The sequence below is a fragment of the Phascolarctos cinereus genome, unplaced genomic scaffold, assembly GCF_003287225.1.
Source record: "Phascolarctos cinereus isolate Bilbo 61053 unplaced genomic scaffold, phaCin_HiC Scaffold_2;HRSCAF=192, whole genome shotgun sequence".
In the NCBI taxonomy this organism is placed as follows: Eukaryota; Metazoa; Chordata; class Mammalia; order Diprotodontia; family Phascolarctidae; genus Phascolarctos; species Phascolarctos cinereus.
Window position 1 is genome coordinate 121189392 of NW_027555625.1, and position 18951 is coordinate 121208342.

At 41.5% G+C, this 18951-nt stretch overlaps 1 protein-coding gene and 1 long non-coding RNA gene across 2 annotated transcripts in view; one reads left to right on the forward strand and one right to left on the reverse strand.

Annotated features, from left to right (window-relative positions):
• The window catches only part of LOC144455799 (uncharacterized), a 29326-nt gene extending 14762 nt beyond the window's left edge, over nucleotides 1-14564 (forward strand). The window contains exon 2 of the long non-coding RNA XR_013484576.1: nucleotides 12193-14564. This is a non-coding gene — a long non-coding RNA (uncharacterized LOC144455799). The remainder of the gene's footprint in view (nucleotides 1-12192) is intronic.
• CDS2 (CDP-diacylglycerol synthase 2) overlaps nucleotides 1766-18951 on the reverse strand; it is an 85320-nt gene continuing 68134 nt past the window's right edge. Inside the window, exons 11-14 of the mRNA XM_020985364.2 lie at nucleotides 15259-15411; nucleotides 14541-14660; nucleotides 14078-14181; nucleotides 1766-13797 (exon numbers count right to left, since the gene is read on the reverse strand). Coding sequence (XP_020841023.1) covers nucleotides 13656-13797; nucleotides 14078-14181; nucleotides 14541-14660; nucleotides 15259-15411 — 519 coding nt within the window. The 3' untranslated portion in view covers nucleotides 1766-13655. The remainder of the gene's footprint in view (nucleotides 13798-14077; nucleotides 14182-14540; nucleotides 14661-15258; nucleotides 15412-18951) is intronic.

An 18951-nucleotide genomic window follows, 5' to 3' on the forward strand; every position in this document is an offset into this window, starting at 1 on the left:
TTATTTCTCTCCCTTCCCCTTCCCTCTTACCCCTCTCTTTCTTTTCCTCCCTTCCCTTCCCTCTCTTTCTTTCCCCTTTCCCTCCTTTCCATTCCTTGTGAAGGGAAGGCTCTATAGAATATTATCTCCATTTAACAGATGAGGACACCAAGCTCAGAGCATTACCCTTGCCCAGGATCACTCAACTAGTAATATTTAGACACCAGAGTCAAACCTAGATCATCCTGACTACAGTTCCAGCTCCCTATCCACTGCACCTCCCAATATACAATGTCACTTTCGGTTTCCCTCACTGTAAAAAGAAAGGGAGGGGGGCAGGGTTGTACTCGTTAGGCTGCTAAGGGGCACAGTGGATGGAAAATTGGACTTAAGAGTTAGGAAATCCTGAATTTGAATTCTGCCTCAGATCCTTACCAGCTGTGTGATCTGGGGTAAGTCACTTATAGTATCTGTACCTCAGTTTTCTCATCCATAAATTGAGGATAAAAATACCTCTACTTCCCAGGACTGCTGTGAGTATAAAAGGAGATATTTGTAAAATGCGCTAGCAATTATTATGGGATCTGTAAGGGCTTCTCCCTGCTCTAAATCCTATAAACCTATCTCCAGCAAGTAGTCTTATGCCCCTTTGTAATCTCGAGCCTAAGTATACTGCACTTCAATCAATTAATCAATAAACATTTATCAAGCACTTGCTATATGCCAGGCAGACAGTTAGGTGGCTCAGTGTATAGAGTGCTTGGAGTCAGGAAGACTCATCTTCCTGAGTTCAAATCTAGCCTCAGACACTTACTAGCCGTATGACTCTGGGCTAGTCACTTAACCCTGTTTGCCTCAGTCTCCTCAACTGCAAAATGACCTAGAGAAGGAAATGGCAAACCACTCCAATATCTTTGCCAAGAAAACCCCAAATGGGGTCACAAAGAGTTGGACAGGACTAAAACGAATGAGCAAGAATGACAACCCAAAAAAAGTGCTAGAGATATCTGAGTTATTAACATCTTCAAATGGGATTAGAACTACATTTCCTTATGCCCCAGGCAAGGCTCTTCTCCATCTACACCAGGCTGTCTCCATCTCAACCTCTTTCCCTCTCCACCCCCATACCCATCCCATACCTGTGAAGAGGCAGAGAATACTTTCATTATCTTATAATCAATCAACCATTTTTAAGTGCCTACTATGTGCCACTATGTGCCTTTATAGAGGGGCAGACTGAGGTCTGGAGAGAATGAATTAATTGAAATCATTTATTAGGCACCTACTATAGGAGCTATGCTAGACACTGCAGATACAAAGATAGTCCTTGATAGTCTGGTGTCTAGATATTACTACCAATATTCTCATAAGAGGATAGAACACATTAGGGAGTGGATACCAGGAAAGGGAGCTTTGATCTACAAGAGATGGCATGGGGAGCTATAGGACAGCAATTGTCTCACCCTTTCCAAGAGCAACACATAGTATGGATTCCTGCTTCCACAGCAAGAGCAAGAATTGAGAAATCCAGGTGGGAAAGAGGAGAAGGCATGAGGGGATGTTTCATGAATGGCAGTAGAACAGATAGCAAGATGCCTACAATTGGCAGGCTCTGGTTTCCCAACAGACGGCGGATAGGGTGAGAAGAAACTTGCCCAAAATGAAACTTCTAATGGATTCCTTAAAAGAATCAATAACATAACAGAATTTGGTGTGTCTGGCCTAGCACATATTACCCTTGGCCCTGCTCCTCACTCCTACCACATAAAGGACAGGACCCAAAATGTAATAGATAGAGATATTTATTTATATAACAGTAACATACAGGTACATAAATAAGGTAAGTACTTTAAAATATACAATATATCACATTCTGACATTCAGTTAAAAAAAATTAGAAGTGACTTTACAGGGCTTGTTAAACATTGATCAAACAGTGCACAGAGAAAGATAAGCTGGGTACCAAACACATCAGTCTGGGGGAATGACAAGTTAGACAATCAAACAGCAGCATCTACAAAGGATGGCTCGAAAGCCATCACAGGAACACAAGAGCCACTGCAGAGTTATACACGGGGCAGGCCTAGCTGAAACCTAATGTTTTCATGCAGATGAAAGTGTAATTCAGGAGACTACTAAGTTAAATCTCACACCACCATGCTGAGGAAGTACAGGACCCCATATGGAAGAGGCAGAAGAGCAGTCTTCAGATTGGAGGTGATCTGCCCAGACCAGAGAGGGAGAGGCAAGAGCAGAAGAGCCAAAACACGGACCCCAGAGTCCCCATGGCCACAGATATCACTCATCACTTCAGGGTCCTACTTTTTGTAAACTCCCTTTCACTTAAAACCTGTCATTGCAGGGAAGGAAGATGATATCCACAGCATTGGGTGGCATCTTCCAGTTACGTCTTGTTACCAGGGTTGGAAGTGGGTTATACTGATGATTGTCTGCCCATTTAAGTATGCTTCAAAATAGTCTAGAGGTCCATCTCTTGTTCCATACTTGCTTTGGAATGGGCTAGGAGATAACCAGCATTAAACAACCGTTTGGTATAGGCCTTGATTCATGGAAGAGATAATCTATAGCATTCCAATTCATCTCAATGAATTATGGCTCCCAACATTCTATTATTCACAAATGGTATCCACTTTTCACATACCTGCTGGCCTGGACCCTGAGACAACTTCCTACCCCAACAAGAAGGCCCTTAGAACAAAGCGTGAACAGCCTAGAATCAGAGCCAGGATTCCAATGCCCAGGTCGTGTTCTTTGTACCACACTCTATTGCCTCTGGCCTGGCTTCCTCATTATTCTGGTACCATTTGGGTTCTACCTCTGCCCATTCCCAGCTGTAATAAATTAGCATTACATAAAGTTTACCAAAGCAATCTGGTTCTTTTTCATATGGTGTTTGAGAACCATCACACAAAACATTTAACATGAACAGGTATGAGTGTAAACCAGCTTTCAGGATGTTTACTAGTCTGCTAGCCTTCTAATTTGCCCTCTCTGCAAAGAAAAAAAGAGGCCTGGCCTGAATTACTCTTTCTGAAGTGTGCCAGAGAACAGAAAGGGGAGGGAGGGAAACTAAAGCACAAAACTGCCCCGAGGTCCATCTCAATAAACAAAAACTATCAAGTCTGGCAAATGACCTGCTGAGTAAGTGTAGCTTATTACTTGGAGCACTGAAGCTGACCTCAATCCTCTGGGTGTTGTTGAGGTGATAATCTTTCCCATTTGAAGTACCTTCTTGGGAACATGAAGACTAAAATGCTTCAGCATAATCTGCCTTCAAGGCCACTGTAGAAACACTCCCCAGGCCCAGAGTTAAGAACCACCTGAATCGGGGGTCTTCAAATTAAAATATTTCTAAAACAAGCCTTCTCAAGTGTTTTTCCTCTAATAAAATGGGATCTACAAAGAATTTGTGCCATCTTGGCAAAAGTCTCAGGCACTGAGCTCCAACTCCCCAAATCCTATTCCTACTAACCACCTCTGTGAAAACAGACCCTCATTCACATTTTCTCCTCCTCATTCACTCTAAAATCATCACACTCTTCTAAGTAATAACGAAGATGATGTCTGGTTGGGTTCCTAGCTGTCAATCACCATGAATCCCCAATTACCTCTCAGCCTGAGAGGATGATTTGAATACTTCAACTTGCTTGGGGACTTGATAGAACCTCTTGTCCAAGAGCTGCTCCAAAATCTGTGACTTTCATCATCAGGTGCTGTTCACAGACCCCTTCTGAGAATACCAGGTGAAAAGCACCATCCTCACTGCCCTCCCATCCCTCACTGGGGAGTCATCCAGCCACTTCCTTTTCTCCCCTGAAGTCAAAAAGGAATCTCTTCCCTGCCCCAGGATTAACCATCTGCTTCTCTGGACAAGAATCAAATCAAAGGGTTCAAGGCCAGAATCCCCATAGTGTGTTTCTTAGGCAAGACATCTACTGGAAAAATAATCCTACTTCCCTCACTCCTGTTGTTGGGAAGAAATCCTACAATGCTACAGAAATGTGAATTATTATCTTAAAGATAACATTTCAAGAAGCTGAAATACTTGGTTTAGTTTTTATTTTTAAAAATACATATATGTATATTTCACAGGGCCAGATCCTCCATGGAAGATTTAGCCATCTCTTCCCTCTCCCCCTTCTCCCCACCGCACTCCTTTAAAATGGACAAAAATTTCTTAAACAGAATTCTAATTTTAGAATTGGAAGGGATATTAGAGGTCGTGAATCCAACCCCCTCATTTTATAAATGAGGAAACTAAGGCTAGAGAGGCTAAGTGATTTGCCCATGGTCAACGAGCTGGTGAGTGTCTAAGGTGGGATTTAAACCCGGGTCTTTCCAACTCTTAAGTCCAACATTATGCATTACACCATACTGCACAGATAGACTACAATCTATACTAGCAGAGACCAAAAACATTTACACTCCATCAGCATGATTTAAACAAACCTTGCAGAGACTTTTCTTGCCAGCTTCTAAGAGCCCTCCAAAATTCAACCTACAGAAGTTTCTTCCAAAATCAAAATGAAAACATGAAAGTTATTTTCAAATATGGCTTTACCATTTTTGTGTTCAATTGCTCCAGGGCTACAATCTATACTAGCAGAGACAGTCCCTACACTGAAAGGATAGCGGCTCCACTGAAATACTGAAGGAAAAAAATGGTGGTGAGGGAGAGTTCTTGGGGGGGAGAGGGAGGAGGAGAGGTGTAGATAAGAAAAGGTCTTTTGAGGGGCATGGGAGCTTTTTTTCTTTTGGTTCAAAACTCATTGTTATTCAGATCAACTCCTACTGCCTCTACCCCACGATGCTGCAAAATGCCAAATCACAATTAAAAGACAAAAAAAACCCCCAAACAAACCAGGAACTGCCGGTGCTACGTTGCTGAAGCATCTTAGAATGGCATGGAGCAGGTGTTTTTGGCGAAAGCCTAAATAAGACACTAACTTGCTAGGGTCTATCTGGTCAAAATTTCATGCTCCCCATTTGATCTAGTTCATACAAGGGTCTACTGGGCCCTTCTTGCACTAACCTACTCAAATCTAACATTTAAAGTCAAGGTAAAGCCCAACTTTGTCAGCTCCCTCCACTGGCTTCAGAGAAATAGGTTTGCCCCAGTGTGTATTCAGACACCACCCTCTTGTAAAACTAAAGCTGCCTCCTTAGAACAGGGTGATTTGGTATAAGTTGAATGAAAAGAAAGGTTCGCTTACCCACAGAGAACACTACTTCAGCAAAGCTAAGTCCAAATCTGATGGGAGGACAGAAACATTAAATGGGTAAGCTTCTGTCCAGACTTTACACCAAGAATAGCCTGGAGGAGTTAACTGCTGAGAAATGTCTTCTTCCTTTCCACTTTACTGAGCTGGCATTTCAACTGAGGCACAAAGCATCAGACTTGGCACTCAAGAGCACAGTGTAGTGTAATGAGAAGAAGACCAGAATGGAAGTCAGACCTGGCTCTGACACTAATGTCTCGGGCAATCTTGGGCAAGTCATTCCCTTGCCTGGGTTCTCAATTTCCCCTTCTACTAAATGAAGAGGTTGGACTAAATGACCAAGTTCCCTTTCCTTCTTTGAATCTGTGAAGATGTCAGTGACTTGACTCTACATTCTTAAAAAGACTATTGGATAGAATGGGCTAGTAAAAAACATTGTATTCAGTGCATTGTGTTCACAAAAGTACTACTGGCTTTATATCTTTTAGAAATCAAAGGAAAAGAGGAAATCAGATAGGATGCAGAAGGGCAAAGGGCTGATCTCATACAAGGGGCTTAGACCTTTGCATCTGTCAAGGCCTCAAACCTCCAAGGAAATGAAGGTCTTGTAGCACCAAACTCCATTTTAAGAATGAGGTGATTAACAACAGTTTAACACCTCAGACACCATCTTCTCCATCTTCCTTCCCTTAAGTCTCCATCTGAAAGTGTTTTTTCCATAGTCATATTTTCTCAAAGCATTTTGTCTAGATTCCAGTGCTCGACCCACAGTTTAAGAAGCACTGAAGGGGTCAAGAATGGAAAAAGTTTAAGAAGCTCTGGTCTAGACCTCTCACCCCAATAGCATTCTACTTAGCTTATTTGCTAACTTGTCATATCCTTTTCTCCAGGAAAATATAAGCTCTTTGAGGACAAGAACCATTTTCTGTCCTTGTGTCTCCAGATCCTAACACACAGTAGGTACCTAATGTCTATTGCATTGAATTGAGCTAAGATTTTATCACACCTAGTAGTGGACAAAATGGCAACTAAAGCCTGTAAGTAAATCAGTGCACTCACTGGTGGTTGGTGACTTCCAAGTACTAAGGACAGGGAAAAGGTGAAAGAATCCTTAATTAGGACATATGGAGATGGCCATAGGAAACTTATCAGCTATGAGGAGGATGTCGGAAACCCTGTTGAACATAAGTGTCTGCCCAGGGTTCCCCATCAGCAGGTGAAACCTGGAGACTTCTGGGAGCTGATGATGTTAGATCATAAGAATGGATCACCACCAAAAGTGTCTTACTTGTAAAAGAGAAGGTTTGCTTGTTCCATGAAAAAGTTCCCCAAAGCAAAGACAAATCTAAGCACCGTACCTCTTACCTAATGGCAACCAAGAACACATTTCCCAGACTTTTCTCACTAATTAATCTGATAAAATTAATTCCTCTGATTAGAAATTCAGCAAAATTCTGCCCTGTTGTTTTGTCAAGTAGCTCTTCAAGTATCTACACTACTTACTGATGTTTTGCCTAAAAAAATTTTGTCTGTCTTTATACCTAGTGGTAAATGTGAAAATAATTCTGAAGACTGGTCAGTGGCTCAAGAGGGATGCTGTCTGACAAATGGCAGTAACTAAAAAGGTGTTAATAACTCTGGCCAAGTGTTCAGAAGCATCACTACTGCAGGGAATTACAGCAAGAGTTTCCCCAACCAACACCGGCAGCAACGGTGTAGTGACAAAAGCCCTACTCTTTGAGTCAGGAAGACCTGGGCTCAAATCCTGCCTCAAACATTTACTAGCTGAACCTCTCTCAGCCTGTTATCCCATCTGGGGATGATAACAATACCACCAACCTCACAAGATTGTGAGAATCAAATGAGATAATTATGTAGAGGGCTCTGCTAATTTTAAAGCACAACATAAATGCTTATTATAGATCTCCTTTCCCTGCCAACTGTCTATATTGTAGAGGGGGGGAATAAGAGGAGGCAGTGATTTAGAACCCCTAACGGAGTGGGGTACAAGGACCACTTTCTACTGCCAGTGAATAATGCTTCCCCAAAGACATTTTGTAATTTCCCCAAGTCGCATGCGTTACTGTGAAAGCCCAGATATGATACATGATACAAGAGTGACGACATTTTCAAACACAGACAGCAAGCACACTCCACTGAGTTCCTCCTCACTGCAGTGTGGAAGTGGCTGTGGGTACCTTGAGACCATGTCAGCACAGTACAAGCTCTGCTCGGCAGGTCTGGCTAAGCCAGACAATCTCAGCAATAGCCTGATGTCTGAGGGCCAGTCTGCCTAGGCCCCACAAGGCTTATCACCAGAAGCTCGGCACAAGGACAATGAACTGGTCCCAGCAGTTGATAAAGAGTTGTCAGCTACAGTGCCGAAGGGGCATGACCAGAATTGGTGGAGAAGCCTTCTATGCCGAGGAAAACACGCATCTTTTACAGATCAAAGAAGGGTCTCACTAGGTCAGATCAATATCATGGTCCCAATTCTGGGAACATGCTAAGGAATAGGATGAACACGAATCTAACCATCTGCCTGGCACCCTCTAGTCACTTCACAAATGTTTTTTAAAATAGTTCCAATTCAAGGTTTAGACCAGTAAGAGAATGAGTCAAGGATCTCTAAAGGCCCCACTACTTTGTTTGCAGTAACAACACTTTGTTCTTCTGTAAATGAATCCTTTTAATTCAAAACTGCCAAATAACTTCTTTCCTTCATAGAACTCTGTAAACAGTTTTCACATCTGCTTTTTCATCTTTTAGATTACTAAAACCTATGAAATTCGTAGGGTAGGTATTAGCAACATCATTTTACAAAAGAAGAAGCCATATCAAGTTAACTGACTTACCTAAAGCCACAGTGCCTAAAGCAGAGTCCGGACAAGAAGAAAGGTCTCCTGCCTACCAAGCTGGGACTTTTCTCCATCTGACCACACATGCACATGTCTAGCTATGCTATAACAGCAGTTGAAGACAGGATCTGTGATCTCCTTGGTATAAGAAATGCCAGGGCAAGAAAACTCCCTCTATCAGTAGGAATTGATACTTTCTCTGCAATTTACAGAGCTGTCTGGGGCACTGAGGGGTAAAGTGAACTGCCTAGGGCTCACAAAACCAGACGTGAATGCAAGGCATCCTATCTTGAAGTCCTCTCTATCCACTCCCAGCTTTACAACCCTGGTCTCGAAACTGATTTTGATAAGCAGAAAGAATCATTTAAGCTTCCTCTCATTTCACTCAAAGAAGAGCTTCAGCTTCCAAAGAGGATCACTGAGAACATACCTTTGATGTACAACCGACAGGCCATAGAACTGCTGCTGTGTTCCTACAACTGCCCAAGTTCTTCGTGTCTGCAGTCAACAGAATCTCAAAGGACATAGATCAGCAGGCCATTAATGCACACTTCAATGTGTTTAGAGCTCTTTACTAACACCAGAAGCCTTCTCCTTTTTCTTTTTTTGCCTGCCCTAGCCAGACCAACTTATCTCTTCTTACCAAACCTCCAGTCTGTAGTCCTTTCTCCTTTGATTAGGTCTGAAGTCTACTTGTGACTCTTCATCTAGCCAAAAACAAGTCACTTCATTCCTGAGGTTCAGTCTCCTCGTATGTAAAATCAGGGTAATAATACTTGGTGGGCTTTTAATGCCAGGAGAGCATTTTGTAAACCAGAAAGTGTTGGACAATTGTGGCCTGTCATCATTATGACACATTATTATATGTGTACCCTCAACAGGGCCAATACACTTGGACTGGTTTTGCAGTAGTAATGATGGGTTTGGATGGGTCCTCTACAACTTCTTGCCTGTTGTAAACAAAAGCTACGATTAGGGAGGGTGTCTGGCCTCAGTCCAATGGTACTCTAGCCAACAAGCTAACCACTTCAGAATTGTAACCCACCTCATAGTTTCATGAGCTTTTATTTTAATACATTTTAGATGCTTTCAGTTGGTGGATTGTTTTTTTTTTTCCTTGCTCAACTGAAGTCAATTACAGCATGAAGGACAGAAAAAAAATAGGTGGATACCAATGAGAAGGGTACAATAAATATACTTCTTTGGTGCAGATAGTCCCTCAACTTAGGTAAATTACCACCTCTCTTTACACCATAGTAAATGGTCCTCCTGAGATACCGATTGAAAAGTTCATCATCCTGTGGCCAAACTCAGACTTAAGTTTGTTCTCAGATTAACACACAAGTCTATCTCTAAGCTTCTATTTGAACCCTTGCCAGGTTAGTGGGACTTGGCAGAGTTTGTGCTCTATGGACAGAGCCTTCAGGAACTCAAAACTTCATTCCACCATGAGCCTAACAGAGGGGACACCTCCAATTATTTGTGAGCTAAAGATGCACTTAAAAAAGATCTATGAATCAAGATGCAGTGTGAGACATATGCTTCTTAGATACAGCTAATGAGGAGATTTGTTTTGTTTGACTATGCATATTTGTGACAAGAATGTTGTTTTTCCTTTTTGTAATAAGGGAGGAGGAGGAAGAAGAGAAAATAAATGCTTATTCAAAATAAATTTTGAAAATAAAAGATCCACTTTTTTATTTTAAGAAAATCTATAAGATATACTTGTATTAATACCAGAAGTAGATATATTTAAATATGGCCACACTATCAATAATAGCTAGCATTTTTATTGCACTTTAAGGTTTGCAAAGCACTTTATAAATATTATCTCAATAACCCTGTGAGGTAGGTGCTATTATTATCCCCATTTTATAGATGAGAAGCTGAGACCTGGAGATATGAAATGACTTGCCCACAGTCACACAGCTAGGAAGTGTCTGAAGCACAATTTAAACTCAGGTCTTCCTGGCTCCAAGTTCAACTTCTACCCACTGTACCCCTCAGTAGCTACTTAAAATGCCTGAAATTTGAAGACAAGCAAAAAATAACATATAAATATGTGTCAGGATTATTTTTCTTAAAGCAATATTTACTGTCTTGAAATGGAAATGTGCCTTTCCCAGACCTTTTAGATATTCTGCAGTCAGGAGGAAGGGATGGAAATGGTACAGTTATGTACAAAGAATATGATATTAGGTTACAAAGACACTTAGCAAGAGAAATTTATGAGATGTTAATATGCTGTCAAATGTGACTTAGCACCCTGCCCAGATTTTTAATGGTTAACTCCTGGAAGCTCCTTGGTGTGTAATAACTCATTCAGCTGGTTCCTTTACCCTCTACACTTAGAGGATGCTACCCACACAATGCTATTTCCAAGCCTAAATCTGACTTTACTCTTCAGTCTGGAAACAGCAGGTTGTTTCCTGATCTTGGAAAGGAGGGAAGAAGTGTATACCAAAGGAAGACTAATGCTCAAAGACAGCCCAATTCCAAATATTCTGGAACTGATAATCCTATAAGAATGATCCAGACTGTGCAGTCTTTCTCTTTCTGGCTTGCCTGACTTTTGATAACTTCTCTTATAAACCCTACTGTCAGGGCACAAACAAGGGAAACAAGCAAAGGAGAAATGCAACACATCATCAAGCTATGGGAGTAACTGGGCTCCCAAGCACTATACATGCCAATGCATTGTAAACTCTGGCAGGTCCTACCTAAAAAGCTGAAAAAATCTCTGAATTAAGATCTAGCCACAGACTGCACATCAGTCATCCCAAGACCAGTTAAGTTCAAGACTAGCTAAATTCAGTGAGACTCCACCGAAGGCTGGCCAAGAGGTGAGCTGCTATATGAGTTGCCTAGCTGAAAATTTTCATCTTCTAAGATGCTGAAGATATGGGATCTATGGGGATGAGGGGGTGAACACTCACACTACTGAAATCACATATCTTTTGAAGATAAATATGAAATTCAAACCAACCTCAAACCAAGTTGCTTGCTAGTGACTCTGACAGAAAGTGCGAGAGTAGAAGGAAAAAACAACATGTCTCTACAGAAAATCTAGAAGCTTCATTTCAGTCAGAAGTTGATTACCTATACTTTTGCCATCCTCAACAGCTGTGCCGTGACCTTAATTTTCATCTAAGAGTTGATACTTCCCATACCTGGGATCCCCAAGTACAGTCAAAATGGCCTCCTTGTCCAAGGTAGACTGTGATTTTACTGACAAAGGAAAAGGTCACTTAATTGCGCCACCATCACTTAGGTCCTCAGACTCCCTTCTCTTATTAAGATTCTTTCAACACAGTCTTCTTAGGGGTAGGTAGCATTCCAGTTTCCTTCTTCCAATTTTAAATGAAGCTCCATCACTGAAGGAATGCCAGCCAATACACCAAATCCAGAATGATTTAAGTCTGATTCTCAGACTAGATAGATATCATTTTAACATGAAAGCCAAGCATTCATTGTTGATTTTCTCCTTAGGGTTTTAGGCTCTGAATAAGTTTATTTTGGGATACCAGGAAATAACTCAGTAACAAAAGTGACCTTTACTATTTTATCTCTGCCCAGCCAGAATCAGAGCATTTAGGGCTAGAAGGAACCTTAGAGATCACCTACTCCAAGCCTCTCATTTTACAGGTGAAGAAACTGAATCACAGGCAAGCTAAATCATTTTCTACAAATCAGACACTAGAAAGTGACAAAGTCAGAGCTAGAACACAAGTCTTCTGACTCCCAAACCCCCCTTCTATTGTACCAGCCTACCTCACAAGGAGGCCCTGGTACTAAAGAAAAAAGAAAAGAGGCAAACATTGTAGCAACCACCAAAGTATACTGATGTGCTTCCTCTCTCTCTCTCTCTCTCTCTCAACCCCCCCCCAAATTTGCTTCTATTCCACACACATGAAGGGGTTACAACTGTAAGTCAGCTTCCCCTCCCCCCCCACTAATACCCACCACTTCTCCAGCAAAAGGTTTGGCCTGTGCCACCCAGTGGTTTTAGCCTAATGAGGACAGAAAGGTAACAAGGCTAGTAAAAGACCAGCTAGACAGACCAAGGTGCCAAAGAAATTATGTCATATTAAATTACATATCTCCATTTTCAACAGAGAAAGCGGATCATACTGGCACAGTGTGATCTGAACAATGTCCACCAGACTACCAAGTTCTCTCTCTTCAGAATCACTCCTCTTGTCCTGGATGTATCTCCAGGGACGTGGAGAGCTCGTCTCCTCTGTCAAGTTCATCCTATACTCAAGGAGAAAAAAAGATCACAACTTTTTTTTTAAAGACCTGTGGGAAAAGCCAAAGTAGGGGGACATTATCAATGACAGAGATTTGATTCTGCATTTAACCATCAATGTATTTTGAACTTTACAAAGGTTCTCAAGGACTCAGACTGGGTTTGCAGCAGGATTCCATTTAAATGAGAAATATAGTAGTTAACAAATAGGTGAATATTTACACAGACACCACTAGTGCAATAAGTACAATTTAAGTCAACCAAGTAAAAGATAAAGCAAAGAGCCCACAGGCTAAAAGCCAATCCCGCCCTACTCTCTGCTCAAAGAAAAACACAAAATCAACAAAAATGATTCAGCAGCATCAAGTCTCCAGCTTAAATACAGCAGACAGACATGAGTGACATGATCCCTGAAGAGTGACAGAACCAGCTATGCTATTCCAGCTAGGGCTTGTGACTAATTATGTGAGAACTCTGTACATTAAGCTAGGTATGCTCTCCTGTAGACAGGGGAAATACTACTGTGGGGGCATTTCCCCCCCATCCAACTTTATTTTTAAATCACTTTTCATGTTTCATGGTTTCTTGTTTGCTTTTAATTACAACAAAGACATCTTCTAAGGTGCACTGAAGCAAAAGTGAAAATCAAATTATGATAATGCTCTCTCAAAATAGTATTTCTTATATGAAATGTCATCTCGTTAAGATGCTTTTTCAATAAATAAGCATTTGTCAGACACCATGTTTTCCTTCCACAGTAAAAGACAACTTTGTTTTCATTCCAGAATTGATGCTGGAACTCGAAAAGGGTTTGTGGTGAAAACTTTCTGTGACTACAAAGTAATCTGGGCTGTGTATGAGTTTTAGTCTTGCTAGAAAGGCTGTTACAGGCAGTGGGTAAAGTTTACTCTCTACTCTGGCCATCAGCCCATAGTTGGCAGCTCTGCTCTCCAAACAGATAGGACAGAGGGACTGTTAAATTTAAAGGGCCTAGATCCACCAGAACAACCTTTGGAACAGATGCCCCCAGTGTTATGGGTTTTATGTTTTATTTTGTTTAAACCCACAGAGGTTTAATTCCTGTGATTGCTTTCCAACTCAAAACTCTGATTTACGTACTTAGTCATATCATATAAATACACACACACGAAGTATATGTGTATGTATAGATAGATAATTGTTCTTGAAAACCCACAGCACACAAAAAACAAATTCTACAGAAAAGGAAAACAGTGAAATGAGGTCTTGTAATGGTCTTAAAAGTCACACAAGCTGGGATTGACTTGAAGACTTGCCCTAGAGCTCAGTTCTGATCCTACTGTCCTCTTTCTAGGATGCCCCCTGGTCTTCAGTGCTGGCAGTCAACATCCCTTTGTCAATGAGGTGAGCCTTTAATGTGTTGAAGATGTGAAGCTGCTGATCTGGACGCAAAGTCAAAAACTGCTGAATCAGCTTACTTGGATTAGGTCCCCTGAAAGAAAAATCAGAAAAAAAGAAACTAAATCATGGCCAAAGGCACTTTTATAAGCTAATTATGCCCAACAGCTTATTATCTGTTGCACTAAATTCAATACTCATCACACAAATAGCGTGGAAGGAGTAGCATGGTGAATCCCAAAATTCATATTTGGCTACATGCTCATAGTTGAATGGGGAAATATATGACATCCTAAAAACTCAATGCTGCAAGAGCAAACTGGACAACCAAATTCAAAGAACCTCCACTGTATGCATGAGGAAAGCTGTGTTACCTGATAAAACTGGCAATGTAGACATTAACAAAAGTAGCCATCAGGTACTGGCAGTCAAAGCGGTCCATAATACCTCCATGGCCAGGGATGGTGTTGGCAAAGTCCTATCAGAGTTAAGGAGAGAGTTTGTGAATCTAAACTCAACACAGTAATCACCTAACCACATGCACAACTAGTCCCCAGTATAGAAAAAACTAAGCATTTGTCCTCATCCCTAGCAGAGGGCAAAAACAGATGGACATAATGAGGCTTATGACAAAGGAACTTTTAAAAATATAGAGAAATTAGGTGGCCAGTTGCAAAATTCCATTTCCTGAACAACTGTAATCTTTGAACAACTGTAAACTTTGAATACCCCAGTTAAGTTCAACATATAATATGAAGGCCAAATGGATTCAGAAAGCCTGACTGGCCTCATTGTTGGGGAGAAGAAAGATGGAAAAAGTATGGGAGGTTCTCCTACCTTAATTTTAAAGGCCCGTTTGAATCCACTTGCAAAAAAACCTCCAAAGGGGCCAATGAGGGAGGCAAAGGTAGAGAGAGCAATGCTATGGATCTGGAAGGGATACATCCGGACTGTTTTCTGTAAAACATATAGCAAAAAAAAAAAAAAAGCTGAGGTTGCCTTCAGTTTTACTTTATTTCTTTAATAACATTTCTAAAAGAAATTAACTTTGCCAGGTCTGCAGTTTCTGTCAATGTGCAAAGCTCACCAACATATCAAAAATGAATAAATAAATAAATAAAATCCTAAAACTAAGTTTCTTGGGATTTTTTTCTTTTGCAAGAGAAATAAACATGTTTGGCCTAGTTTTGCTTCAAACAAAGACCAAAGCAAGGAGTAATCATTAATTGGGAATTACTGAAATTGACAAATAGTCTCAAGGTGACTTTTTATTCCTCAGCTATAGGATTCTGAAATTTGATTCAAAAACTATTAAGTGCTGACTACATGTAAGACACCACAGATGCATGCATACTTCCATATCGTTTTAAATAATTGGGGGGGGGAGCAGCAGGGGAGAGAAATTTACCCTCATTTTGAACCTGCCCTGACTTTATAGTTACGTTACCCTTTCTGGTTTGGCACCTCCATACCTTTTGGGAAATTTTTGTGGAGAAGACCCTCACTTTTAGTCTCACCAAATACATGACCTTAGTTGGGCTTGACCCATACGCACCCAGCCAACAACAGACTGAATCACCAAAGGGATGTTGTATTCCTGCAGTCTGAAGAGATCTGAGGGCTCACAGTCCACAGTGAAGCTGTTGGTGTCATTGTTGAACTCCACTGGGCAGATGAAGCATCTGTATCCAGACATTAAATAGGATAGCTATTTGGAGAGAACAAGAGCACCAAGTTAATGACAGATGTAATCATCTGTCTTTCCTCTAAGCTGCCAAAGTGATTCCCCAAAACACCCCCCCACACACACACATTCTCCTCATACTGTAGCTGTTCCCACTCATCCATTTAGCCAAGTCCGTGTACAAGAAGGGTCTCCCCACCTCCTCTCCACATCCTACCAGTCCTTCGAGACCACCTCAGGTTTCACCTCCTCTGGGAAACATCCCTAATGACTTCAGTTTATATGGACTCTGTAAGATACTCACTACCCATGACACACTGCTAATCCTCTGCCCTGTGCTCACTACATGCCTCCTCATCTCAGACAGACAGAGGCTACGTCCTTATCTTCGTTAAGCTCCCAAACGCTGCTCCTGCTGGGGTGGTGCAAAGTGCTTGCTGACTAAGGGTGTCCAGCCCTCAAATGAAAACAAAGGATCACAGAGTTACAGCTCAAAGGAAGCTCAGAGACTCTCTAGTCCAACCACCTCAATCTTTACAAATAAGGAAACTGAGGCACAGAAAAATGAAGTGACTTCCCAAGTTCCCACAGGGAGTAAGGGGCAGAGGTAGAATTTGAACTAGTTCCTTTGATTCTAAATCCATCTAATCTATACACCAGACAGGACACCTCTCGTGCTCAGGACCTAAAAGAATTCAACAATAGTAACAACAACAGTTCTCATTTTCATACAAAATCCTTCCGTCACAATAAACATGTTGTTCACATACACTGAACAAAGAGAGGGAGGGAGGGAGAGAAAGAGGTAAGGAGGAAGCAAAAGGAGAGGAAAGGAGGAAGAAAAGAAGGAAGGAGAAAGAAGGAAAAGGGAAGGAGATGGAGAAGGGAAAACGGAAGGGAGGGAAAGAAAGGGGAACGGAAAAGGCGGGAAGGTAGGTGCTATTATTATATTATCCCTGTTCTACAGTTGAGGAAACTAAGGCTAACAGAGGTTAAGTTGATTTACCCAGGGTTACATAGTTATAAGTATCTGAGGCCAGATAAGAACTCAGGTCAAGTGGTCCTGACCCCAGGCCCAGGGCTCTATCACTGTGCCACCTCATGCTTTAAGATTAAAGCTTCCCTTCTGGAGCTTTCAGAGGACACCCTGAGATTTTACACAACACGATATTTCTTAAGAGCTGCTTCAAGAATCTACAATTTCACTAGTGTGGATACTCCCTCCAGGAATGCAGAAGGTCACTCTGCTTTGTCTTGGGAGATGGTCTTCCTGAACTGCTTCAGCAAAAAAATTCATCACCTGGAGGCCAATCATTTGGTGATAACCTCTTTATACTCTGTTAAGGTGATTCTTTAAACTAGTGGTCTCCAAACTTTTTTTGACTGAACACCTTTACTAATAAAAATTTTCTAAGCACACATCCCCTATGTGTGCATTTTTACTTTTTTATAAGATATATAGGTACTACTTTACTCATAATTATGGACATAAACACATACAAAACAAACATTAAATGGATGAGATCATAATAGAGCAAATAGAGAATCAATGGAGTTTTAACAAGGGAATGACCTAGTCAGACTTGCACTTTAGAAAAATCACTTTGGCATCTGTGGATGATGAGCTGAAGAAGAGAAGAGACCTGAGGCAGGGAGACCAATTAGGAGGCTACTGCAATAATCCATGTGAGAAATAACAGGGGCCTGAACTAAGGTGGTAGCTGTGTGAGCAGTGAGGAGGAGACAGATGCAAGAGATGCTGTATAGGCAGAAAAGACAAGAACTGATGGATAGATGGGATAAGTGAAAGTCAGAAGTCCAGGATGACAGATTGTGAACCTGGGTGACTTGAAGGATTCTGGTGTCTTTGATAGAAATAAGTAAGTCTGAAAGAGAGATAGGTTTGGAGGGAAAGCTAATGCAATGAAATCTGCAGATTATAATCTATCTGTCCCTGCTTATCCCGTAAGATACAATCTGTCCCGCCCAAAATGGAAGGAGTAAGGAGAATGATCTTAGTTTCTAAAATGCAAAGTCACCTCCACATCATGATAAAGTATTGAACAAGGCTTTAGTAGAGGATAGGCCACTTAAACTCACTCCAAAACACTTACTACCTAGACAAGAAAGCTACCTGCTAAGTGCATGCTCTGAGAAATGCTGTCTGCATCCAATGATTTAGTGAACCTAATTAACCCCTGGTCTACCTGAAGGAGTGTCATGAGGCAGGCAATACTTCACTGCCCATGAAGACATGATCTCAGAAACTTGAAAAGATTCTTCACTCTCAAGAAAAAAAAAGGTCCTTGTTCTCACAAGGGATAAAATCAGGAAAGGAACCAGCCTTAAAAATCAAAGTACGTTAGTCAGTCAGTAAACATCTATTAAGTGCGTACTGTGTGCTAGGCACAATGCTAGAGATACAATGAAAAGCAAAAGATGGTGACAGTTCCTGTTTTCAAGGAGCTCACATTCTAATGGGGAAGACAACATGTAAACAAGTTAAGTATAAACTAGCTACACAGATAAAATGGAAACAATCAACAGAGGGAAGGCACTGGAATTAAGAAGGATCAGGAAAGGTTTACTGTAGAAGGTGAGACTTTGACAGGGACTTGAAGGCAGCCAAGGAAGCACGAGGAAGGAGAGCATTCCAGGAATGAGGGAGAACCAGAGAAAATGCCCACAGCACGACATAGATAGAGATCTTTTTTTAAGGAACAGCAAGGATGCCAGCAGCACTGGACTGTGGGGTACAGAGAGGGGAGGAAGGTGGAAAGGAAAGGCAGGATGGGGCCAAGTTGTAAAGAATGCCAAACAGAGGAGTTTACATCTGATCCTGGAAAATAATATGGAACCACTGGAGCTTACTGAATTGAGGGGTGGGGGTGGGGGTGTAACATGATCAGACCTGTACTTTAGGAAGACCACTCTAACAGCCAAGTGGAAGGTGGATCAGAATGGGGAGAGTACTTGCAGCAGAGAAACCAAAGAGCAAGCACATGAGGCAATGAGCCAAAACCAGGGTGCTGGCAGTGTGAGAAAAGAGAAGGGGCTATATTTGAGAGATGTTACTTAGGTAAAACTGACAGGCCTTAATATTAGATCAGACATGGTGGGTAAGAGAGAGGCGTCAAAGGTAATACCTAGGCTGTGAGCCTGGGGGACTGAGAGGATGGTGTAACCCTCTGAAATAATAGGAAAATTAGGAAGAAGGGTGAGGTGGTTTTTTTTTGGGGGGGGGAATAACAAATTCCATTTTGGGCACGTCAAGTTTAAGATGCACAGGGGATATCCAGTCCAATAGGCAGTTAGAGATACAAGACTGGAGGTCAGGGCTGGATAAGTAGACTTGAGAATCATTAGCATCCGGGCAGCTAGGTGGTGCAATGGACAGAGCACTGGTCCCAGATTCAGGAGGACCTGAGTTCAAATCCTGCCTCAGACACATAACACTAGCTATGGGACCCTGGGCAAGTCACTGAACTCCATTGCCTAGCCAAAAAAACAAATAAATAAATAAATAAAGTGGGGTAGCTAGTTGGCACAGTAGATAGAGCTCCG